The 26,321-nt window shown below is 39.4% G+C and overlaps 2 protein-coding genes across 3 annotated transcripts in view; both read right to left on the bottom strand.

Annotated features, from left to right (window-relative positions):
* Positions 1-1,846: 1,846 nt before the first annotated feature.
* Positions 1,847-7,741, bottom strand: LOC106085278 (myoneurin). 2 transcript variants are annotated; one of them, XM_059368079.1, is made up of 4 exons: positions 4,161-4,435; positions 3,851-4,086; positions 3,377-3,540; positions 1,847-3,309 (listed from the first exon to the last, which is right to left on the bottom strand). In XM_059368079.1, the coding sequence occupies exons 3-4, from the start codon at positions 3,497-3,499 to the stop codon at positions 1,930-1,932; spliced, it is 1,503 nt and encodes a 500-aa protein (XP_059224062.1). In that variant the 5' UTR covers positions 3,500-3,540; positions 3,851-4,086; positions 4,161-4,435; the 3' UTR covers positions 1,847-1,929. The 2 variants fall into 2 exon arrangements, with proteins under 2 accessions (XP_059224062.1, XP_059224061.1); XM_059368078.1 differs by lacking the exons at positions 3,851-4,086; positions 4,161-4,435 and adding an exon at positions 7,610-7,741.
* A 5,126-nt stretch (positions 7,742-12,867) lies between these two features.
* Positions 12,868-26,321, bottom strand: part of LOC106085280 (zinc finger protein 652-B) — a 37,685-nt gene continuing 24,231 nt past the window's right edge. Inside the window, exons 3-5 of the mRNA XM_059367874.1 lie at positions 25,139-25,355; positions 14,364-14,503; positions 12,868-14,288 (exon numbers count right to left, since the gene is read on the bottom strand). Coding sequence (XP_059223857.1) covers positions 12,888-14,288; positions 14,364-14,486 — 1,524 coding nt within the window. The 5' untranslated portion in view covers positions 14,487-14,503; positions 25,139-25,355 and the 3' untranslated portion in view covers positions 12,868-12,887. The remainder of the gene's footprint in view (positions 14,289-14,363; positions 14,504-25,138; positions 25,356-26,321) is intronic.

Raw genomic sequence — 26,321 nt, 5'->3', positions numbered from 1 at the left:
CTAAAAACTAAAATGTCAGGAATTCCGTGCTACTTACAAAATCCTTAATTGTTTTCCATGCCCAGCCCCTAAGTTGGTTCATGTCTGGTATTGTGTCAACACCTAAGTTCCGGTATCTGTAAGACGCGAAAGCCGGGCAATGACAAAAGAAATGCTCCAACGTCTCATCATCTTCCCCGCATGCCCTGCACGGGGGGAAGATCCACGATTTGGATCCCCCCATAGGATTTTCGCCGTCCTACAGACCGTTTCGCTGTCCCACAGGGTTACATGCGCATTCATCAACTCGAAAAGCTTCGGGTTAACAAAGTTTATTGACATCAATTGTCTGCCCCTCCCTGCAAATCTCTGCTCTTCCCTGCAAAATCGTCTGCTTTTCATTCCCCTTTACTCCACCATGGCTCGGTAACCAAACGATGCGGATCGTGCCATCCTCGTAAAAGGCGTAAATCTCCTTCTTACCTTCGTAACCTTATCGTCCTGGTTGTTATTGTCCTTATGGCCATTTTACTGTCTGTAATGATGTTCACACTCGACGTCCTCGCATAAGCACCACAACACCTCACGCATTCCGTCATCGCCCGGATCTCGGCCTGCAGAACCGTATAATGGTCAGACAGTCTGAAACAGATCTCAGCCATAGGTTCTCAATGTAGGCCCTCAGGCCCACTCCGTCTTCTAGCTTTGATCATCCCGTGTAACATGATCTTCCTGATGGCAATATTAGGGTTCCGTCAATCCAAGACTTTGCCGATGGCAGCAGTGCCTCGCACTCGACCTCAAGTGTCGCCTCGAGATCCGAACGGCAACCTCTTCCCTTGCTTCCATGTTTCCTATCGTCGCCTCGATTATACCGCGATGGAATGAGCAGCTTCCATCCTCAATCCATTTTCCCAACGCCTTAAGTCTCATAACCGCAGTGGCTGCCTCACACTTGATCTGTATGTGCATGGTTCGGTTATATAGAATAGTCTCCAGTGCTCTAGTGGGCGTGGTCCTCATCACTCCGCCTATGCCAGGAAAACATGTTGTCTGAACCTGTTGAATGATTCTTATGTTGCACTTTTTCTCCAGAGCAATCCACTAAACTATTGAGGCGTAGGTAAGTATTGGTTTAATCAGTAGATTATCCTCGGATTCAGGCCCCATTCCGAGCCTACGGCTCGTCTACATAGTGTCCAACATCTGTGAGCCTTCTCAGTACGCTCCTGAATGTGACACTTCCAATTAAGTTTCCTATCCAAGATCACTCCTAAGTATTTGACCTTGTCAGATATCGAAATCGTTTTGATGAGGAAACGTGGCGCGTCAAATTGGGTCTCCTTCGTCGTCCTCGTGAACAGGCATATTTCAATCTTCTCTTCAAAGCTGGTTCGGATCTTCATCCCATAACGGTATTTTAACATCGTCTGCGGAGTAGACGGGTTCAAATCCCTCCTCAGTCAGCATCCGTAATAGATCATTTATGGTGGTCACCCATAGAAGTGGCGATAAATGCCCCCCTGTGGCGTGCCCTGTGCCATTTTCTCCCTTATATTTATGTCATCGGACACACAGTTTATCCACCTGTTCCTTAGCATATGGTTTATGCAGTCTCTAAGGATCGGCTTTCGCCAGGCTTTCGGAGTACCTGCATGTCCCATTCACGCTACCGGGACATATGAAATGTCGATTGAAGTAGAGTTGAGTATTACGGCCTTATTCATAAATCTGCACTAAGATTTGTGAATAATGCCGTGAATCTCTAACCAACATTTAGGGAAAGTGTCTGTGGGACTGCAATGAAGGGCCTTTGGTAGTAGAGGACTATTTTTGAAAAACTCGGAATACTTTTTAAAAAAGCTCATACTTTCTATAAAATTTATTAACACGAGGTATTGTAAGTTTAAATGATAACATGTTTTGCTCACAAATACAGTGCATTGTGAATTATGTTGGTGTTTTGCTTTCCTCAGGGTCATCTGGGTGATTGCTTCTCAAATGATCACCATGCTTGCGGCGACTTTGGAATTTGGCTTCACAAAATTTACATTCAATGGAAACGCGTTTCCACATTAAATTGCCCACTTCATTTGGGTGCTGTTTGACTATATGGTATCGCCAGGTTGAACGAAACTTAAATTTGTGGCCGCAAAACTCGCATGTGTGCATTGGGACACCTGTGTGAATCCCATGATGATCACGCAGGCTTGACGGAGTGGCATATCTCTTGCCGCACACATCACAAACATATCGCTTGTGCTCACTGTTATCACCGACCGAATGCATGTTCCTTATGTGATTCTTTAAATTGAATCTAGTGCCCAAATTTAAGCTGCAAATGTTGCATTTGAAAGCATCAGGTTTCAGATGGAGCAATGCATGTTCTTGCAAGCGAAAGCGCTCTGAAAACTTGCGTTCACAGCATAAAATGTAAAACCTTTCATTAACGTGTTTAATCTTAAAATGGATTTTAAGTTCCGAAAATGTCTTGTATATTTCTCCGCACGCGTGGCACTCTAGTGTGGGTTTCCATTCGGCAATAACCATGTCGAACTGAAACGTTTGTTTACTAACTTCTCTGCGCGAATCGTTAGTATTGTTCTCTGAGGTTATGGGAGTGCATAAATCATAGTCGTCAAGGGTGTTGTCGGAACGGGATTCATCTTCATCATCTTCAACATCGAATGGAAGCTCAGTCTTAACCGAGGCAGGGTTCGAGCCTCGGGATGTGGAAGATGTTAACGCATGAGCTTCGTCATCAGAGGATGACTTCTTCCAAGTGCAAGTGAAACCTACGTTGACTGTTTCAGAGGATTGGAGTGTGCATTGGCTGTTTTCGTCAATGTCCAAAATCATATTCGCATCCCCAACATCGTCGCCTGGTAATTCATTCTCCACGGCTTCTTGATTTTCACAAATACTTTCTTCTCTAGGCTCTGGGTTCTTGGAAACAGGCATTCTGTTAACATTGCACTCTGACTTACTTAACAATTTTATACCATGATTTGTTATAATTAATTGCCCTGTACCAAAGGCGCCACCTAGTGACGAGGTTGAAGGTTGTGTCTCACTGTCTTGCACGGAACCACTTGCGTCACACTCTATATCACCGCCGATATTAAAGTGTTTTTGTATATCTTCCTCGATACTGAGAGTAGTGAGCTTATCAGACTGCAACGCTGCTCCCTCTTGTTGTTCATTTAACAGGTGGGCCTGTAACAGTACCACAGTTTGTTGAAAATTGTGAAAACGAAAGATTTGCTGCCAGCATTGCATGCATAGGACTGCCACCACAGCTATTGATCCTTTCGATTCATTTTGGAGAAACTATATAAAAATTAGACCAGAGAGCATTAATAATAAAATATTAATGGGTAACGGTATTCTGACTTACCACTGGGTGAAAAAATTTCACTGTAATGTTATACACCTCATTTGCATTGCCGCTGGGATCAAAAAGACATATGGTTTCAGTACAAGTAGATCTACACAATCGACACACATTGCTTCCAGACATTTTGATTACTTGTCATTCGTTCTTATCAATTGAATATAGTTCTGAAAGTAAAATATAATAGATATTGGGTTGCCCAAAAAGTAATTGCGGATTTTTTAACAGAAAGTAAATAAATGCATTTTTAATAAAACTTAGAATGAACTTTAATCAAATATACTTTTTTTCTAAAGCAAGCTAAAAGTAACAGCTGATAACTGACAGAAGAAAGAATGCAATTACAGAGTCACAAGCCGTTGAAAAAATTTGTCAACGCCGACCATATGAAAAATCCGCAATTACTTTTTGGGCAACCCAATATTATGTTTGAGGTCTACTACAATACAATGAAAAGGTAAATGTGGCGTTACATACAATTCGCGCGCATTAAAAATGCAACTCTGCAAACAAATCCAGACTTTTTGAGCCTCTAGAGGGCGCAATTCTTGTTCGATTTCACTGAAATTTTGCCCGCTGTGCTTTGGTATCACATTCAAGTACTGTGCTAAGTATGGTTCACAACGCTTCATAACCTAATATAGCTACCATATAAACTGATCTGGTGTCTTGACTTCTTCGGCTTTAGAGGGCGCAATTTTTATTCGATTTGGCTGTAATTTTGCAAGAGGTGTTTTGTTATTACTTCCGACAACTGTCCTTAATATGGCGTAAATCTGTACATAACCTGATATAGCTGCCATATAAACCGGTCTCTGGTCTTGACTTCTTGAGCCTCTAGAGGGCGCAATTCTCGTCCGATTTCGCTGAAATTTTCTATGAAGTGTTTTGTTATGACTTCCAAATTTTGCACCTGGTGTTTTGGTATCACTTTTAATAACTGTGCTAGGTATGGTCTAAATTGGTTCATAACCGTATATAGCTGCCATATAAACCGACCTTGGATCTTGACTTCTTGAACCGCTGGAAGGCGCAATTCTCATCAGATTTCGCTGAAATTTTCTATGAAGTGTTTTGTTATGACTTCCAATAACTGTGCTTAGTATGGTTCAAATCTGGTATAGCAGCCATATAAACCAATCTCGGATCTTGATTTCTTGGGCCTCTAGAGGGCGCAATTCTTATCCGATTTGGCAGAAATTTTGTACAACGGCTTCTCTCATGACCTTCAACATATGTGTCCTATATGGTCTGCATCGATCTCTAGCTTGATACAGCTCCCATTTAAACCGATCTCCCGATTTTGCTTATTGAGCCCATACAAGGCGCAATTCTTATCCGAATTGACTGAATTCGTTTATGGTCCGATTCGACTTTAACTTTATATAGCTCCAATAGCTTTAGAGTTCTTATTCGCTATTCTTTGTTTGCCTGAAAAGAGATACCGTGCATAGAACTCGACAAATGCGATCCATGGTGGAGGGTATATAAGATTCGGCTCGGCAGAACTTAGCAAGCTTTTACTTGTTTTTCCTATTCTTTCGATATTCCTGTAGTCATGGTACAGGTCGCATTTGTTGTCCGATTACCATAAAATTTAGCACAAGTCACTTTTTTTGGTCGAAGGATGAACGATATTGATTTTGAACAAAATCGGATCAGATTTAGCTCGCATTCGCATATATATCTTTCATCCGATATGACTTTTGAAGCTATAGTAACCACAATTTTGGTCCGATCTTTACAAAATTTGCCACAAGAAGTTCTTTTTAATGTTTCAATATGTGTTAGATATGGCTCCCATATATATCTTTCATCTTTCAATGGACCTTCTATGATACCGCCAGGGTCCACATTGAGACTAGTTCAACCGAATGACCCATTCACGCGTCTCAGAGCTTTCCTTTCTCTTTTGATCGAGGTATAGAGATTACCGGCTTTCAACACTCCGCCAGACTTTAGCTATGTGTATGCTAATTCCTCAGATCTGTATTCAGCAACAATTGCTTAGCTATCTACTCAGTCCCCAAACCCACCGCTTCTATCTATACACCTCAGGTGGCATGGGGGTGTGGGAATATCGAGGTCTTCGAGGTAGCCGGTGTCATCCAATTTAGCAATCTTTCAATCGGTCCAATATGGATTCAGGATCTGAAGGATTCTTTGGTTCTTGGCTCCCATATAAACCGATTATACTTCTTGAGCCTCTAAAGGGCGAAATTCGATTTGTCTGAAATTTTGCGCAGTGACTTTTTTATGACCTCTAATATACGTATCAAATATTATATGAATCGGTCCATAACCTGATAAAGCTACCATAAAAACCGATCTACCTTCACGAAATTCGTCTTGGAGTGAACTAAGACTACGGTAGATAGCATAGCATCGATAAACACTGGTCTTTGATGGACCTTCATCGCCAAAAATTGAATTAAGTTCATCGATGCACTGTTTTTGAGTTAATCCACGTCGAAAGCTGTAAAAAATAATCACACAAAAATGTTCACGATTACTGTAAACAACACAAATAGCGCTCGTATGTCAAAACATTCTGAGTACGTATAACCTCAATAATGTCAAGCATTACGATAGAGCTGTCAGTTGGCAGATTGCACCACAAGGTTTGTTCACAAGGGTTGATTGGTCAATAATGCGCAACTTCTCTAATGTTAACCGTCTGTAGTTGTTACTCTCTTGTGCTAGTAACTCTACATCATCAAAGTTGAGATTATGTCAGATAAGTGCACAGTTGTCCGCTAATGCACTTTTTTTCGTAGTAGGTTTCTCTACTAGAGCTGGCAAACTATCGACAATCGCAACATTCGATATTTCTAATAATAAATATCGATAGTATCGGTACTATCGTACTATTTCCCATCATCTGTATTCCAAACAAAAATGAGAAGTAACCAGTAAGGAAAGGCAAAAGTCGGGCGGTGCCGAGTTTTGTAATACCCTACACCCTTTAAATACAAAAGTGGGACTATATCTAATTCTGAACCAATTTTGATGGACCTCGGCGGATGTATTCAGATGGATTATTAAAATTAATGTATTAAAATAAAATTAATTAATCAAATTTCGAGCAAAGCTAAAATGTTCAAAATGTAGTAACTACGGTTGACAAATGACGGGAGATGGGAGCTATATTTAAAACTAAATCTGAACCGATTTCGGTCAAACTTTATGGATATTGTGGAATTCTTCGAGGAAAGAGTTGTACAAAATTTTGGGAAGATTGGTCAATAAATGCGCTTGCAGTGGGTCTAGGAGCGAAAATCAGGCGATATATATTAATGTGAGCTATATTTAAATCTGAACCGATTTCTATAAAATTCGCCAGTTATATTGGGAGTCATAAGAAAATCCTTACTGCCAAATTTCGAGAGAATCGGTCAACAAATGACCATTTTATTGCTGTATTACTACAAATCGGACGAACATATATATGCGAGCTATATCCAAATCATAACAGATTTATATAATATTCACTTCTAATATCGAGAGACATAAGAAAATCCTCACTGCCAAATTTCGAGAGAATCGGTTAACAAATGACCATTTTGTTGCTGTATTACTGCAAATCGGACGAACATATATATGGGAGCTATATCCAATACTGAACCGATTTCTATAAAATTCTCCAGTTATATTGGGAATCATCATAAAATCCTTCCTGCCAAATTTCAAGAGAATCGGTTAACAAATGACTATTTTATTGCTGTATTACTGCAAATCGGACGAACATATATATGGGAGCTATATCCAAATCTGAACCGATTTTTTCCAATTTCAATAGGCTTTGTCTCTAGGCCGATGCCCATACCAAATTTGAAGACGATCGGATGAAAATTGCGACCTGTAGTTTATACACAAATTAACATGGACAGACGGACAGACAGACAGACGGACATAGCTAAATCGAATCAGAAAGTGATTCTGAGTCGATCGGTATACTTATCAATGGGTCCATCTCTCGTCCTTTTGGGTGTTACAAACTGATTCACTAAGTTATAATACCCTGTACCACAGTAGTGGTGTAGGGTATATCTAATTTCTACAGCTTTATAGAGTTTTTATAGTTTTCCACTACACAGTGGTTGTTCGTGTGCACATGAAGCCATGGCCAAGGTACTCTTCAATGTGCTCATCATTTGTTGAATCAAGAAAACTGAATACATACAATAATGGTAAACACAAAACACTGCAATACTACACAAACTTATACATACTTACATTACTTAAACTTGTTTTCGTTGCTTTATTTCAACGATTTCAGCGAACAACACAGCACTGCGGTGATGTACAAATCAAGACTAATCGAACCACTGGTGTCGGAACGCTCACAGTGCGAAACGTCGGCAACAACTGTTCAGAAAAATATTGATAATGCTCTGTGTTTATGTGTGCACATACGAATTACAACATACACCTACATACATACATACTTTTCTTTCTTCACAAAAAAGCAAAAATAATCTCGCCTACATTTAACAACGACGGCATACAGTGGGTTGGAAAGATCATCTCAACTAAGCCGATGTGGACAAATACACACATATGTGTTCGATCACACAGCAGTTCCAAGAAAAATGAAGCGTATTGAAAGAGAATTTGCAGTGTATGCCACTGACATAAGAGCGAATGTAGAATCTACATTGTAGATACATAAATTTTTGCTGTTGTCAGAGTTGCCATTCATTTTTCAGAAAATTTTAATGCTTAATTTTAATCCTACCTGCATAGTTTGTACTGTCAATATGGCAAATTTGGGGAACCCATTATTTTAAACTGTAAATGGGCAATAATGACGTTGTATCATATTTAAGAAACTGTTTTCGTAAATAAGTAAAATTACTAACGTCACTTCTAAATGTTAAATGTTATTTTCAAATGAAATTAACTGTCCGAGGTTGCAGCTCTGCAATAAACTTTGAAAATGTTGATTTTTTATTTTTCCCCCTGTTTAGGTCAATACCAAACTGCATAAATTTATTATACCCTCCACCATAGGATGGGGGGTAAACTAATTTCGTCATTCTGTTTGTAACTACTCGAAATATTCGTATAAGACCCCATAAAGTATATATATTCTTGATCGTCGCGAGATTTTATGTCGATCTAGCCATGTCCGTCCGTCTGTCCGTCCATCCGTCTGTCTGTCGAAAGCATGCTAACTTCCGAAGGAGTACAGCTAGCCGCATGAAATTTTGGACAATACTTCTTATTAGTGTAGGTCGATTGGTATTGTAAATGGGCCATATCGGTCCATGTTTTGATATAGCTGCCATACAGTCCGATCTCCTGATTAAGAGTATGAAGCCAATAAAAGCTTTATTTTTTATCCGATTTCGCTGAAATTTTAAATAGTAAATAGTTTTAGGCCACCCGCCATCTGACCCAAATATAGTAACGATCGGACTGTATTTAGATATAGCTGCCATATAGACCGATATGCCGATTAATGATCTGAAGTTCATAAAAGCTTAATGTATTACCCGATTTTGTTCAAATCTGTATCTTATATATAAAAATCAATTTGTGTTTGTAGGTTTGTTTGTATGTTTGTGTGTTCCTTATAGACTCAGAAACGGCAGAACCGATTTTCTTGAAATTTTCACAGATGGTGCATAATGATCCCATGGTGAAAATAGGGTACTACATTTTTTGATATCTGAAGGGGGGTGGACCCTCCCCCTTACCCTAATTTTCAGAAACGCCAGATCTCGGAGATGGGTGGTGCGATTTAAGCGAAATTTTGTGCGCTCTCATATAGTACCCTAAAAATAAAAATTTGGTACCCAAATTTTGGATGGGGTACCTGGGGGGGCCGCCCCACCCTAAAACCTAGCAAACATATATTTAGACTAATCACGACAATATGGAACTCAAATGAAAGGTATTTAGGATAAGAAAACTTATCTGATATCCATTTTTCGAACCATGTGCTAGGGGGACCACCCCAACCCCCAAAACACCCCTAAATCGGACATATTAACCGACCATAGCAATATAGGACTCAAATGAAAGGTATTTGCGAGTAGAATACGAATTTGATATCCAAATGTGGGACCACGTTTCTGGGGGTCCACCCCTTCCCCAAAACATCCCCCAAACAGTACTTATTTACTGACCATGGGAATATGGGGCTTAAATAAAAGGTATTTGAGTGTAGAATTAGAATCTGATATCCAAATATGGGACCAAGTGTTTGGGGGCCGCCTCTCCCCAAAAACATCCCCCAATGGGGACAAATTTACGACCATAGCCATATGGGGCTCAAATGAAAGGTCTTTGGAAGTAAAGCATGAATCTGATATCAACATTCGGGAAAAGTTTAGGGCCAATACCCCAAACCGGGCATATTTACTGACGTTTGCAATTTGGAGTTTAAATGAAATTAGAAACCGAATTTGATATCCAATTCTGAGGTCAATAGCAATATGGGGTTCAAGTAAATGATACATAGACATATGAGAATAGAGCACGTTGCTGATATATTTTCCGGGCTTAGTGTTTGGGGGACCACCCCAATCCCCAAAACACTCCTAAATCGGGCATATTTACCGACCATGTCAATGTGGAGATTAAATGAAAGGTATTGGGGGGTAGAGCAAGAATTGATACCCACTTTCGGGACCAATTTTCTGGGGGTCAATCCCTTTCCCAAAATACCCCACAAGCAGCAATTTTTTAGTGACCATCGCAAAATGGGGCTCAAAAAAAGGTATTTGGAAGTAGAATACGAATTTGGTATCCAAATTTCGGATGAGGTACCTAGGGGGGCCGCCCCACCCTAAAACCTACCAAACATATATTTAGACCAATCACTACAATATGGGACTCAAATGAAAGGTATTTAGGATAAGAAAACGTATCTGATATCCAATTGTCGGACCAAGTGCTAGGGGGACCACCCCAAATTAAAGGTATGTGGAAGTAGACCACGTATCTGATATCAACATTAGGGGCCAACTGTCTAGCGAACGTCAATATGGGGTTCAAATAAATGATATATAGATATTTGAGAAGATATATGCCGCCCCCACCCCAAAACCCCTTAAAATAGGTTTTCAAATGAAAGGTATTCGGGAGTAGATTACGAATATGGTCAGAAAGGAGAAAAAGGCTTTATAATTTGTTGATTTCGGAAGGGGGTGAACCCTCCCATTTTACCCAAAAACACCACCCAAAATCAAAAGTTGACCGATCGGAACAATATGGGTATCAAATGAAAGGTATTAGAAAATAGAATACGAATATGATATTCAAATTTGTGTCTAAGTACCAATCGGGCGGCCTCAACCCCAAACAGACATATTCGACGTTCATGTCAATATGGGCCTCAAATGAAAGTTATTTGGGAGTAGATTACGAATCTGGCATACAAAATCAGATTGAAGTTAGGGGGTCACCCTACCCCCCAAAAACGTCTTAAATGGGTATATGAACAAATCCTGACTATAGGGCACTGGGTTTGTTTGTTTGTTCCGTAGAATCAGAAACGACTGAACCAATTTTCATAGATTGTGTTGGTTGGCCTGGAAGGAAACATAGACTATAGAAGTTTAAGACATCGAAGGGGCTGGTATTCGCCTTACCTCAAAAACGCCACCCAATACCAAAAGTGAACCGATAGGCACAATATGGGTATCAAGTGAAAGGTGTTGGAGACAAGAAAACGAATATCGTATTAAAATTTGGGTTAATATTATGGGTCATATGACTATATGGGACTCAAATGAAGGGTATTTGAGAGTAGAAAACGAATTTGATATCCAATTTGATATCGAATTTTGGAGTTTGGGGTACGCCCTAAAGCACCCCTTTTTTGCACTCTCACATTTAAAACAAACCATGGTTTCTATTGTTGGGGACGGGTGCCTCGGAGGCAGTCCAAAACACGCCAAATGGGTATCTGGACCAATCACGACAATATAGAGCCCAAACAAAAGGTGCTTGAGAGAAAAAAAACGAAACTGACATCCAATTGAAGAGCCATGTGTTTGGGGAGCTGCCCCACCCGAATTATATAAAAGCTATTTGATACTCATTTTCGGAACAAAGTCCCTGGGGTCCATCCCATCCTCAAACAGAATTTATTTACCGATCATGCCATTATGGGGCTCATATAAAATTTATTTAAAAGTAGAGCACGAAGCGTTTATTTACATTTAGGGCCAAGTGTCTCTCTAAAACTCAAAAGAAAGGTATTTGTGAGTGGAATAAAAAAATTTACCCAGGAACCTAGAAGCAGTACAGTTCTCACACATCATCGAAAGCTTTCCGATTCAAGTTACACTCAATGATAAGGGACTTTTTTTATAGCCGCGTCCGAATGGCATGCCGACACCTCTTTGGGGAGAACTTTTTACATGACCATGCATGGCAAATGAGGGGATTGCCACGGCTTTAAATTTTGTCCAATGTCATCTCCAGGATTTGAACGGAGCCGTTCAGCGTTATAGGCGGACATAGGCTACAGTGGCACGAATTCGATATACACATTCAGGGCGAAGTGTTCCCACCCTACAAAAACATTAGAGGGTTAATGAAGGCGCAGCGGAGCGGGCCGCTAGTAAAGTAAATACATATGTATATATATTCTAGGCCGTGTTGACATTTTGAGTCAATCTAGCCATGTCCTTCCGTCCGTCTGTCGAAGTGATGATAGCGTTCGAATGTATTAAGATATCCACTTGAAATTTGGCACCAATACATTGGTGTGGGTTGTTGGGGATTGCAAATATAAACCGATCCCCTGATTTGATTCCTTGAGCCCCTCGAAGCCTCAATTTCAACCTGATTTGGCTGAAATTTGGCATAAAGACTTCTATTCTGACTTTTGAAATCCGTGCCATGTATTTGCATAATCGTTCTTAAAACTGACATAACACATTTTCTTAGAAAAACGTTGTAAAATCTCCACACCTTTAGATTTCAGGATTTTCTTTTTTTTCCATTGAAGCGAACTGAAACTTCAGCATTCCTATACAGCTTCCTAATTAGTGTCACAATCTTTTCAGGGATGCCCTTATTCAACAGCGTGCTCTATATTGAATTTCTCGAAACTGTGACAAACGTGTATTAAGATCTGCAGACTGTTCAATGATTATGCGCAGGGAGTTAATGGCACAAGAACGTCCTGGCCAAAAACCTGCCTGTTCCTTCCTCAAAATGCTGTCAAATGCAGGCGAAATACGCTGTAGAAGAAGACTTGCCATCACATAAAATATTGCATAACATTTTTTGTTTCAGCGGATTCAGCAGATTTTGTTTGCTGATTTAGCTGCTCGAAATGTTTGCTAATACATCAGCCTTATGTTTGTTGAAACAGCAGTAATGTCTGCTTTCCCATTTTCAGCAGACAAAAACTGCTATTTTAGCAAACATTTTTGCTGTTTTTGATAACAAATTTGGTTGAGTGTATTAAGGTTTACTTACCGAGCAATACAAACTCTTATAATAATCAACAAGTTACCAACAACACAACATTTAACACTCAATGCATGTTTTACTGACATTTATTACTAAGCGCAGTATATTTCATATTTGAATTTAAATACTGCTTTTCTTTCCTTTCCTTCTTTCTCTGGGCAAATTGCTCCGGATGAAATGATTTTACATGATTAAACATACTGCTATGATGTTTGAACTTTCTTTGGCAAACGGGACAACAAATAATTCCAGAGCCAGGTTTTTTCTTTCTTTTCTCGGATTCCTCAGGATGCTCTGTTGCCAGATGGTATGATAATCCAGAGCCGTATTTAAAAGTTTTGTTGCACACTTCACACGAATGCATTCGCTGTCCTGTGTGGGTAGTGTAGTGCTCCCTTAAAGAACATGGGACTCTATAACGCTTGCCACAGATGTCGCAGACATGTTTATATTGGGGATTTTGAGGATAGAAACGATCCATTTCTTTGGGGTGTACAACAACCAAATGATTAGTGAGCGTAGCTTTCCATTTGAACTTTTTGGGGCAAAGTTTACATGCGAACGCCTTTGGATCCATGTGATAAGTTGCATGCTGCTCCATTTTGCCGCGATATCTCAGTTTGCGGCCGCAACATAATATGTAAAATTCATCTTTGGGATGACGCTTTTGAAAATGACTTTTAATGGAATCGAATGTTTTGAAAGCTCTATCACATACATAACAATCTAGAGATGATCTCCATTTGGCTATAACTGCGTCCATTTCCTTGTCCGATTTTTTTCTTACTACACACTTTTCCGATGTACTGGGTCCATTTTCAAGGTCAACCAACTGGCCATTTGAGTTTTCCCCATTGAGATGTTCAACCAACTGGCCATTTGAATTTTCCTCATTGAGATGTTCAACCAACTGGCCATTTGAGTTTTCCTCATTGAGATGGGAGACCATTATTTCGCCATTTTCGGTATCAACTGTTAGGGGTGTAATTGTGTCTTCACAACCATCACTAACATCATTTTCGACGAATTCCAAGCATTCGTCTGATGTCCTTTCAACTTTAAAATTCGCTTCGAATTTTACAGCTGTATCAGTGACAATTAGCTGACCGGATCCAAAAGTATTTGTGGCGGGGATTTCCGGCTGAGTCATAGTTTCTTCTGGGGAGTATTTTTCAAATTCCTGGAAATCATCGTCGATCGTGGAAGAGCTTGAGGGATTGTCAACTTTATAAACATCATCACCCACATCAGTGTTTACGTTAGAAAAGTAGCGTTCCTTTTTTATTTCAACGCCGCCATTGGACTCATCGGATAGTATTTCTATGGTGTCTGATAGAAAGTTTGTTGATTTTTGGATTTCTTTGTGAAGATTTTCCTGCAAAAGCAGCACAGACTGCTGGAAGTTGTTGAAACCTGATATTTGGCGCCAGCATTCCATACACAAGACAGTGAATGAACCTTGTTCAGCGTCCAAAAACTAAAATCAAGCAATCAACAAAAAAAGTTGGATAACTGGGTGCATGATTATAAGAGAAATCTGTTGGATATATACCTTGGCGTGGAAAAACTTCACTGTGATATCATACACCTGGTTGTGACGACCATTGGCATCTTGCAGGCGTACACTATCCATAGATATGTTTCTACATAATTGGCATACATTGGAACCGGACATTTCTCCGCATACAGGATCTTGAATTGAGAGGAGTATAAAAGCAAGCATTTATAATGACTTCAACATCAGAGAATTTTAAAAATTCTATCATATATAAAAACTAAAAAAAATCACATTTAACAAATCAACATAGAAAACACTCTTTGGAAAACTCTTGCTCTAACCATCGACACATTAGGTTTACAATAGCACGGCCAGTGCCGAATCCGATTAGCTTCCGGAATAAGTTGAAACCCAAATTCGGAAGACTACTCAGAAGAAGACAATAAGAAAAATGTCAACAGGATTACGACTGCACTGGAGGAGTCTTCGAAGATAGTAGTCCTCTTTAGAAAAGGAAATCAGCCCAAGAAAAACCCTGGATGACAGTGGAGTTTCGCTAAAAAAGGGGAAAGATGTCCGCATACTCTTCCTAAGAAAGTTGAAGTTTGTTGGGATGTGTATTACACACGACTCAAGGAATACAATAAGATTACAAGAGCTGCAAAACGTGCCTCCTAGAAGCTTGACATTTATCGCCACTCCTATAGGTGGCCACCATAAATGACCTATTACGGGTCCTAACTGAGGAGGGATTTGAACCCGTCTGCTATGCCGATGATGTTATAATACTTCTTGGGGTACGGATCCGAACCAGCTATGCAGAAGGGCCGAAAGGGTTTTGCATAAAGCCTTCGACTGGGCTAGACCCAGGAGTCTCAATGTTAACCCAAAGAAGACTGAAATATGCCTGTTCACGAGGAAGACAAAGGTAGGCCAATTTAACGCACCACGTTTCCTCATTCTGACGATTTCGGTATCTCAGAGAAGGTCAAATACTTAGGTGTGATCTTGGACAGCGAACTGAAATAGAAGTGTCACACTGAGGAGCGTACAGAGAAGGATCGAAATGGGGCCTGAATCCGATGATAATCCACTGGCTCTACAGGATCGTGATTACACCAATACTTGATTACGCCTCAGTAGTTTGTTGAACGCCGATGGAGAAAAAGTGCAACGTTAGGATTATACAACAGGTTCAGAGAATCTGTTGTCTTGGCATAGGCGGAGCGATGAGGACTACTCCCACTAGGGCAATCCAGACCATTCTAGATATCCGACCCATTGACATACACATTAAGTTTGAGGTAACCATTGACGGGTCGGAGCATTCTTAGTTAAGGGCGTGGGCGACAAATGCGCATGCAACCCTGTGGAACAGAAACGGTCAGTTGGACGGCGAAAATCCTATGGGGAGACCCAGATCGTAAGAAGACGAGGCTTTTACTGAAAGGAAGCAAGAAGGAGGTCAGTATAGCTATTGGTATCATGACGGGACAAATAGGACTACGAGCTCACTTATGTAAAATCGGTGCGGCAAAGTGAGCTTCAGAGAGTACACCAATATCTGACACCCCCTCAAATGTGCTAATCGCCAAGAATAAATTCCGAGACATCATTAACGCAGCAGCCGCTCTCGATTTATACCAGCCGGTCGAATACCCCATGTGCGGCCCAATTTTCCGGCGCAGGCAGTGGTTCTCGCAGACGAGCGTGATGTGATTCGTTGCACGCACAGGCAACCTGTGGTGTATTGTTAAAACTCTTTCGGACCCCGGTAGACGGGACGACAGGACCTCAGTTACTTTTGACGATGTAACTTTGACTGATCCGAAGAGATGCGCCAGGTTGTTCAACCGTTAATTTATTGTGCATCCCGAGAGTGGCAGGGCTAGGAGGAAAGCCATTCGTCGTATGCGTGGTCTCCGAGCCGGTGGACTGCCATGACAATTTAGCGTGGGCAAAGTTACGAATGACATCCGAGACGCCAAATCATCCAAGGCGTTGGGTCCAGACGGAATCTCTACACTGATGTTGAAGAACTGCCATCAACCTGCCTTTGTAAACTCTTATAATTCCCGATGTCTGAAAAATGGGCGCAGTGATCCCGCTACTGAAGCCTGGAAAAGACCCAAGTAAGGGGGAGTCGTACAGATCGATCTTCTTTCTCTCGCCCGATGCTTGAGGGACTACTCCCCTAAATAGAATCAAGCAGACAATAGATAGAACACAGCACACTGCTACAGCAATAACAACCTAAGCCAGTAATCGGCTTGTTAAGCGGTCTAAAACTAAAAAGTTTCAAGGTTACTTTTTTAGTATTTAGAGCACACCACTAGCCGATTACTGGCTTAAGTCCATAGCGGTCTGGGGTGGATTTATATTCGCGCCCTCTTTTCAACGTAAGCTAACTACGCTCAGCTATTACGTTAACCCTAACTTAAAAGTTTTCTACCTACTTGCAACCTTGAGAAGTTTTGAGGGTGGGTGGGACCCTCCAGATATTTGGACCACGTTTTTATTGTCAGATTCGTACTCAACTCCCGTTTACCTTTCATTAGAGTCCCTTACTGTCCCAATTGATCTATATGTCCACTTGGGGTGATTTTTAGCAGTGGGGCGACCCCACACCCACATACTTGGACCCATGTTTAAAGATCAGATTCGTATTCTATTATCACATACCTTCCACTTGACCACCATATCGCACCTATCAGTATATATGTCTTTTAATTTCTGTATCATAGTAGTACTCTGCTCCCAAGAACCGATCCGTATATATGTCCGTTTGAGGCATTTTTTGGATGGGGTACCCGATCCCAAATTTAAAGATTAGAGTTGTATTCTTGAGCCCCTGAAAGCCGCAATAGTTATCCTATTGGCTGAAATTTTGCGCAAAGTGTTGTTACGACTTCCAACAACAGTGCCAAGTAGGGTCCAAATCGATCTATAACCTGATATAGTAGCCATATAAACCGATTTAAGATATTGAGCCCCCGAAAGCCGCAATTGTTACCCGATTTCGCTGAAATTCGGAACATAATGTTCTTTTAGGATTTCCACATCCGGTGAAGTCTATATTTGCAACCTATATCAAAATCTGGGCCGATTATTATGACATTTGGTACACGTATTGGAACATCAAATAGAATACCTCATGCTACATTTTGTAAAGATCGAACGAAAATTGTGGCTTCCACAGCCTTAAAAGACCATATCGGATGAAAGATATATATGGGAGCTATATCTAAATCTTAACTAATTTGTTTTCAAAACCAATAGCGTTCATCATTTAGCAATAGAAGTGACATGCAAGCCGATCGGTATACTTATCAATGGGTCTAGCTCAAATGCACAAATTTATAATACCCTGTACCAGTGGTGGTGTAGGGTATAATGGTACCGGTGATGGTAGCCATATTGGTTTCAAGGGTTGCTAATACAATTTTTTTATCCCATTTTCCTCACTATAAGAAAAGTACTAATTTTTACCTATTATACCCTCCGCCACAAGATGGGTGGGTATACTAATTTCGTCATTCTGTTTGTAACTACTCGAAATATTCGTCTGAGACCCCATAAAGTATATATATTCTTGATCGTCGCGACATTTAATATCGATCTAGCCATGTCCGTCCGTCTGTCTGTCGAAAGCACGCTAACTTCCGAAGGAGTAAAGCTAGCCGCTTGAAATTTTGCACAAATACTTCTTATTAGTGTAGGTCGGTTGGTATTGTAAATGGGCCATATCGGTCCATGTTTTGATATAGCTGCCATATAAACCGATCTTGGGTCTTGACTTCTTGAGCCTCTAGAGTGCGCAATTCTTATCCGATTGGGATGAAATTTTGAACGACGTGTTTTGTTATGATATCCAACAACTGTTACGAGTATGGTTCAAATCGGTCCATAACCTGATATAGCTGCCATATAAACCGATCTTGGGTCTTGACTTCTTCAGCCTCTAGAGTGCGCAATTCTTATCCGATTGGAATGAAATTTTGCACGACGTGTTTTGTTTTGATATCCAACAACTGTGCCAAGTATGGTTCAAATCGGTCCATGACTTGATTTAGCTGTCATATAAACAGATCTTGGTTCTTGACTTCTTGAGCCTCTAGAGGGCGCAATTCTTATCCGATTTTAATGAAATTTTGCACGACGTGTTTTGTTATGATATCCAACAACTGTGCCAAGTATGGTTCAAATCGATTCATAACCTGATATAGCTGCCATATAAACCGATCTGGGATCTTGAATTCTTGAGCCTCTAGAGGTCGCAGTTATTATCCGATTTGCCTGAAATTTTGTACGACGGAACCTCTCATGACCATCAACATACGTGTTTATTATGTTTTGAATCGTTCTATAGCAAGATACAGCTCCGATATAAATCGAGTTCTTTATTTTTCTTCTTGAGCCCCCAAAGGGCGCAATTCTTATTCGAATTGGCTGACATTTTACAAAGGTCTCCAATATATAATTTAATTGTGGTCCAAACCGGACCATATCTTGATATCGCTCTAATAGCAAAGCAAATCTTTTCTTATATCCTTTTTTTGCCTAAGAAGAGATGTCAGGAAAAAAACTCGACAAATGCGATCCATGGTGGAGGGTATATAAGATTAGGCCCGGCCGAACTTAACACGCTTTCACTTGTTTTTATACCCTCCACCATATGATAGGGGGTATACTAATTTCGTCATTCTGATTGTAACTGCTCGAAATATTCGTCTGAGACCCCATAAAGTATATATATTCTTGATCGTCGTGAAATTTTATGTCGATCTAGCCATGTCCGTCGTCGTGATTTTTTCATGAGTCGTGCATGAATATAATTTGTGTTTCGTGAGCGTGCGTGAAAAATCACTCACGTGCACATCTCTACTTGTCACGTTTCAACTTCTTTTTAGAGCAAATTTATACTCGACCCACAACTACTATTTTCCGTGATTTTATTGATTCAGTGTTTATACCCATATTGTGCTGATCAATTAAATGTCCTCTTGAGGAGTTTTGGGACAATCCCCCATTATTCCAATCGATCCAATGATTTTTGGTAGTGGGATTACCCCACACTTATATACTTGAAACTTTGTTTAAATATCAGATTGGTATTCTAATATCACATACATTCTCTTTGAGTCCCAAATTGAACTGATCGGTATACATACCCTTCGGGTTATTTATGGAAGTACAAACAAAAATGCACTTAAATCGGTCCACCCATCTCTGATATATCTCAAATATAACCTTCGGTAAAGATTGTGCCCTAAAAAAAGTTTAGCCTGAGAACTATAAACTCTTTTGTACTAAGCTATTACTTTCATCCCAATCTGGAATTTTTCATGCCCTGTATTTGCTGTTCTACGGAGTAATTGGAGATGTTACACATGCAGGTGGAGAGTATAAAAGTACCATCTAGTCATAAGTTTAAGTTTTAATTGACATTCAAGTTTAAACTCCTGTAACCGTCTGTTCTTATTGTTGTACATTTCACTTTTATTGCAGACATGCTTCGTGGCGACAGGGCTACGAGATGCATAATCAGACAAAAACTATCCGGATAGTTTTCAATAGAAAGTTACTCAAAGACCACAAAAGATAGCAAGAATATGTTTCGACGAGTTACTCAAGAGTAACAAAAGAATTTCCGAGTGGCAAAACTAGTAAGGCCTGCTTAAATCAGGCCTGATAACTTTAAAGCCTTTCAATAAAAGGATAGTATGCCTTCTAAAACGAAGCTTCCAAGAGGAAGACCTTGCCGCTTCTAAAAGTTTGACAAGGGATGTCACTACGCTTTTTCTGTTTTCCTTCTCAAGTAGCCCATAAAATATATGGGACACATGTGAGTGTCTTTTGAAGTTCTTTTGCTTTTAGGCAGTGATTCTTTCCTTCTTAAGGCCATATATTTACCGTAGAAGCTAGTTCTAATCTGACAAAGTCATTCAATGTTAAAAAGACATTAACTTGGAACTCGGAGACCAGGCCTTGCGGATGCAAAACAAGGAATGATATCAGTCCTCGAAGTAGCCGCCTTTTCCCGCTGAGATGTGAGTTGCTTTTGAACTTCCGATGGTTTTAAGCAGTAATTTTGTCCTTTTTAGGGCCATGTATTTACCATGAAAGGCAAGTACAAACCTGGCAATGTCACTCAATGTTAAAACGATTTAAATATGGAATTCGGATACCAGGCCTCGGGTATGCCAAATAAGGCCTCAAAGTCGCCGCCTTTTCCCGCTGGGGTTTGTTTGTTTACAACTTCTCACGGAAAGTTATAAACAACAAAAACTTCTTTCAAACAACTAGTAACTAGTCAATAAGCAAATGCACAGTGTGCTGAAATATTTTGTATGTGTGCATACACACATAAAGAGTGTTCGCGTACTCAAAAAAAAATTTGCAAATTTTCACAAATTGTTACTGGAAGTCGTTTGCGTACTCTATTTGGAAATTTCTTTCCAGCAGAAATTTTGCAGCATCGAACAGCTGTTTTATGAAAACAAGCTGTTTGATTCAAATATATAGCAAAATATAGTAAAGGCTGTTCTTACAGCCTAAACAATCGCGTTGAAAAATGCAACTCTGCAAACAAGTAACTTTGTCGACTAAAGCATTATTTGAAGTGGGGCAACACAGAATGACAACCGCTTTCAAGCGTGAAAGTTGAAATTTTTTGAACTTTTCCACGTTGCTTTTGTGGAATTTGTGTGCAGAGTTGCATTTTTACTGGAAACCAAGACAAGTCGAGTTAACTTTAATGCTCCATTCACAAGTCTCAGTTTTGGGGGAAAAAACCATTGTCATCGAAAGAAAAAAGACGTGACTGTTCTCAAAAGTTGTTGGTTTTCTTGTGAATTGTGATTTTTTTCCTAAGCGGCGATTTTTACGTTAATCGTGATTTGTGTCGTGTTGCCACTCAAGAAAATTACTTCTTGCCAAAATTTAAGAAAAATCCTATACATGTTCTACAAACCAAAAGTACGGTTTTAAACCCACCACTAAAAAGTTGACCATTTTGTCAGCCCATTTGCCATCAAGCTAATCGACGATTTTCCAATACATTTTTCATGTACGTGAGCGTACATGAGCAGAGAATATGCGAGAAAGAAGATAACAACAAAGAGAACTCAAACAAAAATCTGACAACTTAATACCGTCAATCCTGGCCGGCTGTAAACAGATGTTCGCGTGAGAGCACCTTCATAAATCTGTAGTTCAACCTACCAAGAGAATAAAAACCTATCAATTTTGTAATTTCACTCACGCATGAAAATTTCTTTTTCAAAGCATAACCAACTGATTGAGTTTCTGCTTACAAATAACGTGTCTCACGGATTAAACAAAGATACATATGCTCCCATGTTCCAGTTTAAGAAGTCGCAAAACGCAAAAAAGTGTATTTTATAGGCCTTTTTTACACACTCATTAAATCCGGAATGATGGCTCAAACCAAACAGGTTTTGATGATCAGTGAAAAAGTACGTTTACATTAGCCATTAAATCTGGATTTATGGCCTTTTCGAGAATTAAGTGCTAAATCCTGGGGTTCTTTGCAGGTTTTATCATACAAAAATAAATCCCATTTTGCAGGTTTTATTTCTAAATCCCAAATAAAACCGATTTCATGGCTGAATAATCAATAAAAGTAGCAACATTTGCAACTATTTTCAAGAATTGTGTATGTATGTGTGTGATATGCACATTCATGTATACGCATGTACGCTTGTGTATGTCACTTAAATCTCCAAAAACTCACTGTAAACGTACAGGATTTGTTTTTGGATTTAGTTAAGTCCAGTTCACAAACATTTCAATGTTAACGTGCTTTAAATGTGCTTTTAGAGTACGCATCCACACATCTGCTCACAGATAAAAATAATTGTGAAAAACAACAACTTTGGTCGGAAAAATAACTACGAAAGTTGTTAATTTTCCTGCAACAATTAATTTTGAATCGGTTGGTGGTGTTTTTGTTTTCTTTGTTCGGGTTTGCGCTGCTTTGTCTTGTTCGTTTTACTGCTGCTCTCGGGTTTTCCTCTGTCACTCTCTAGTATTACCCTTAAAAACAAATTTTAATAATTTTGATATTGAACTCATGAGATCTCATGTTTGGTAGTCTTGCACGCATCCTCTAGCCTACCGACATCATCTTCTTTACGATGAAATAAATCAATAAGTACTGCTGCACAGTAATAAGTGTCTCAAATAATTAAATTAAAACAAGTAAAAGCGTGCTAAGTTCGGCCGGGCTGAATCTTATATACCCTCCACCATGGATCGCATTTGTTGAGTTGTTTTCCCGGCATCCCTTCTTAGGCTAAAAAGAATATAAGAAAATAGTTGCTCTGCTATTAAAACGATATCAAGACATGGTCCGGTTCGGACCACAATTAAATTATATGTTGGAGACCTGCCAAGCCAATTCGTATAAGAATTGCGCCCATTGGGGCTCACGAAGTAAAATAGAGAGAACGATTTATATGGGATATGTATCGGGCCAGAGACCGATTCAGAACATAATAAACACGTTTGTTGATGGTCATGAAAGGATCCGTCGTAAAAAATTTCAGGCATATCGGATAGTAATTGCGACCTCTAGGGGTCAAGAAGTCAAGATTCCAGATCGGTTTATATGGCAGCTATATCAGGTTATGAACCGATTTGAACCTTATTTGACACAGTGGTTGAAAGTAAAAATGAAATACGTCATGCAAAATTTCAGCCAAATCGGATGGGAATTGCGCCCTCTAGAAGCTGAAGAAGTCAAATCCCCAGATCTGTTTATATGACAGCTATATCAGGTTATGAACCGATTTGAACCATACTTGGCACAGTTGTTGGATATCATAACGAAATACTTGGTGCAAAAACTCATTCAAATCGGATAAGGATTGTGCCCTCTAGAGGCTCAAGAAGTCAAGACCCAAGATCGATTTATATGGCAGCTATATCAGGTTATGAACCGATTTAAACCATACTTGGCACAGTTGTTGGGTATCATAACAAAACACGTCGTGCGAAATTTCATTCCAATCGGATAAGAATTGCGCACTCTAGAGGCTCAAGAAGTCGTGACCCAAGATCGGTTTATATGGCAGCTATATCAGGTTATGAACCGATTTGAACCATACTTGGCACAGTTGTTGGATATCATAACAAAACTCGTCGTGCAAAATTTCATTCTGATCGGATAAGAATTGCGCACGCTAGAGGCTCAAGAAGTCAAGACCCAAGATCGGTTTATATGGCAGCTATATCAGGTTATGAACCGATTTGAACCATACTTGGCACAGTTGTTGGATATCATAACAAAACTCGTCGTGCAAAATTTCATTCCAATCGGATAAGAATTGCGCACTCTAGAGGCTCAAGAAGTCAAGACCCTAGATCGGTTTATATGACAGCTATATCAAAACATGGACCGATATGGCCCATTTACAATACCAACCGACCTACACTAATAAGAAGTATTTGTGCAAAATTTCAAGCGGCTAGCTTTACTCCTTCGGAAGTTAGCGTGCTTTCGACAGACAGACGGACGGACATGGCTAGATCGACATAAAATGTCGCGACGATCAAGAATATATATACTTTATGGGGTCTCAGACGAATATTTCGAGTAGTTACAAACAGAATGACGAAATTAGTATACCCCCCATCTTATGGTGGAGGGTATAAAAAGGTAAAAACCAATCTAAAATTTTTTTTCTGAATACGAAATTCTTACTTTTTATATGCCGAATTTTCTAAAAAAAAAAACTCGAACCTATGTTTGCAAGTCATGAATGGCATGAGAATTTTGTGCTCTACATGGTAGTACGACTATTTTTACAACTACCTCAATTAAAGACTTTGTTGAACGTCAACAAAATTTCTATAACTTTGTCTGTCAAGTCTCTTGTAGAGCCTTACTTACGTACTTCAACAAAGAATGTCTTCGATTCAATGCTAAAATTTTTTGAGAATTTAAAGTTTCACATACAAATTTGGTTGTTAGTTTTTTCTACGACTTATTTCTTTTTTTTTGTAGAGAATCGCCAATCTGAGTTTTCAATCACACTCTTACCCGCTTAAGCGAGCACAATTGTATTCATGTACGACATCACGCACGCTGACGAGACAAAAAATATTGGGTTGCCCAAAAAGTAATTGCGGATTTTTTAAAAGAAAGTAAATGCATTTTTAATTAAGCTTAGAATGAACTTTAATCAAATATACTTTTTACACTTTTTTTCTAAAGCAAGCTAAAAGTAACAGCTGATAACTGACAGAAGAAAGAATGCAATTACAGAGTCACAAGCTGTGAAAAAATTTGTCAACGCCGACTGTATGAAAAATCCGCAATAATTTTTTGGGCAACCCAATAATACACACGACACACGAAAAATTCATAACAACCCGGCGCACGAGAAAAAATTACATAAATGCCAATTTTGCATTACCACATTTTGAAGCCATACTTTTCTTTTGCTCTTTGAAGAAACATTAAAATCAATCCTACTCAACTATGTTTATTATGCTTTGCTCCAAAAATACGCGAGCAGCCCTATTATTTTAACTTTCATTCTTTTCGTTACATTTTATCTGTAAACAGCTCGCGCAAGCATGAATGTTTTAACTGTTGTAAAAATGGAAAATAAGTTGCAGTAACAACAATAAACAAAGAAGCAAGCAAACAAGAGACCTAAAAGACTATACACCACACACTATATGCACACGATGATGACAAACAAACAATACTCGTCACAAAACACAATTACGAACAGCAACGTTTACAGATAGACATCAACCACGTAGTACAGTTATTTTATAAACATATTTACACATACCTGGCTACACACAGCTACAGCTCAGTTCTCTACCACTGTTTACTTTATTTCGAATCCAATAATAAACAATTCGTACACACACTTCGCCGTCATCCAAGGACCTTACAACAGGCAAGACAATTGTGGAATAAATTCATCTGGTCGATGCCAAGCATGCGGGGTAGATCTTTGGGGCAACAAAAAGGAATTTCGTTTACATATTTAGCACCACCGTCGGCTGTTTATAAAACGAAAAAGAGTACATTAGAGAATAAAGGCAACCAAGTGCGAGTGTAAACAGCGTTAACATAAGCTCTTATGTTATGTTAAACTTGTAGGTTCGTTGTTTCATTGATTTAGATAACGTAGATAAGAGCGTGACAGATAACATTGACTCTTGGTTTTCTGCATCCACTTGCCAGTTGGCATAGAGTTGCCAAGTTTTAAGCAAATGGGTTTAAAAGATTTGATGGCTGGTATACATTTGTAATGAAGGAATATTAGAACTAAATGGTAACTTTTCCCATATTAAACCAAAAACATGGGACAAGTATTTGAATTCATACGAGTCTTATGTAGCTCAATAAGTCAAACCCTTGCAAAACAAAAATACGAAACATGCAAACTTAAGAATATGTATATATTTATTTTCGAACACCTTGTTAGAGGAAATATGGATACACCCTAAAAAATTTGTTGGCAAAAACAAAAAAAAAATATTGCTGTATCAACGGAAGGGCGGTTGAAATGGGACAACAGTATTTTTTTTCTAAAACAACAAACATTTTCTGCTTTTCAGTGTTGCCGTTTTGTGCTTTTTCTACCAAAATTGGTAAGATTTACATTCAATTTTAAGGGTTTGGTCGGAGGGATGGTCCATTTCGATTTTGGTAGATTTATGATTCATTCCGTAGTCAACATATCGAAATATCTATTTCCGATCATCGTAAAATTCTAAAAGATTTCCATTTCAAGATTCCGTCTGTCTGTTGTAATCACCATATTCCTGAATATTGGCACAGTGAGTGGTGTTTGGTCTAGATCGGATTATCTCTTAACGTAGCCCTTATATAGATCGATCCCCAGATTAAAGGCCTTATTGGTCTCGAAGGTCTTTCTCCCAAATTTGGCCTATTTACTATCCGAGTTTGCTTTACTTGGAACAGTGATCTATGGTAATAAACCCCTACACATCCTCTTCGAA

The sequence above is a fragment of the Stomoxys calcitrans genome, chromosome 4 (genome assembly GCF_963082655.1).
Source record: "Stomoxys calcitrans chromosome 4, idStoCalc2.1, whole genome shotgun sequence".
Lineage (NCBI taxonomy): Eukaryota > Metazoa > Arthropoda > Insecta > Diptera > Muscidae > Stomoxys > Stomoxys calcitrans.
The sequence above is the reverse complement of the archived record's forward strand: the minus strand, read 5'-3'. Positions and strand labels throughout refer to the sequence as shown.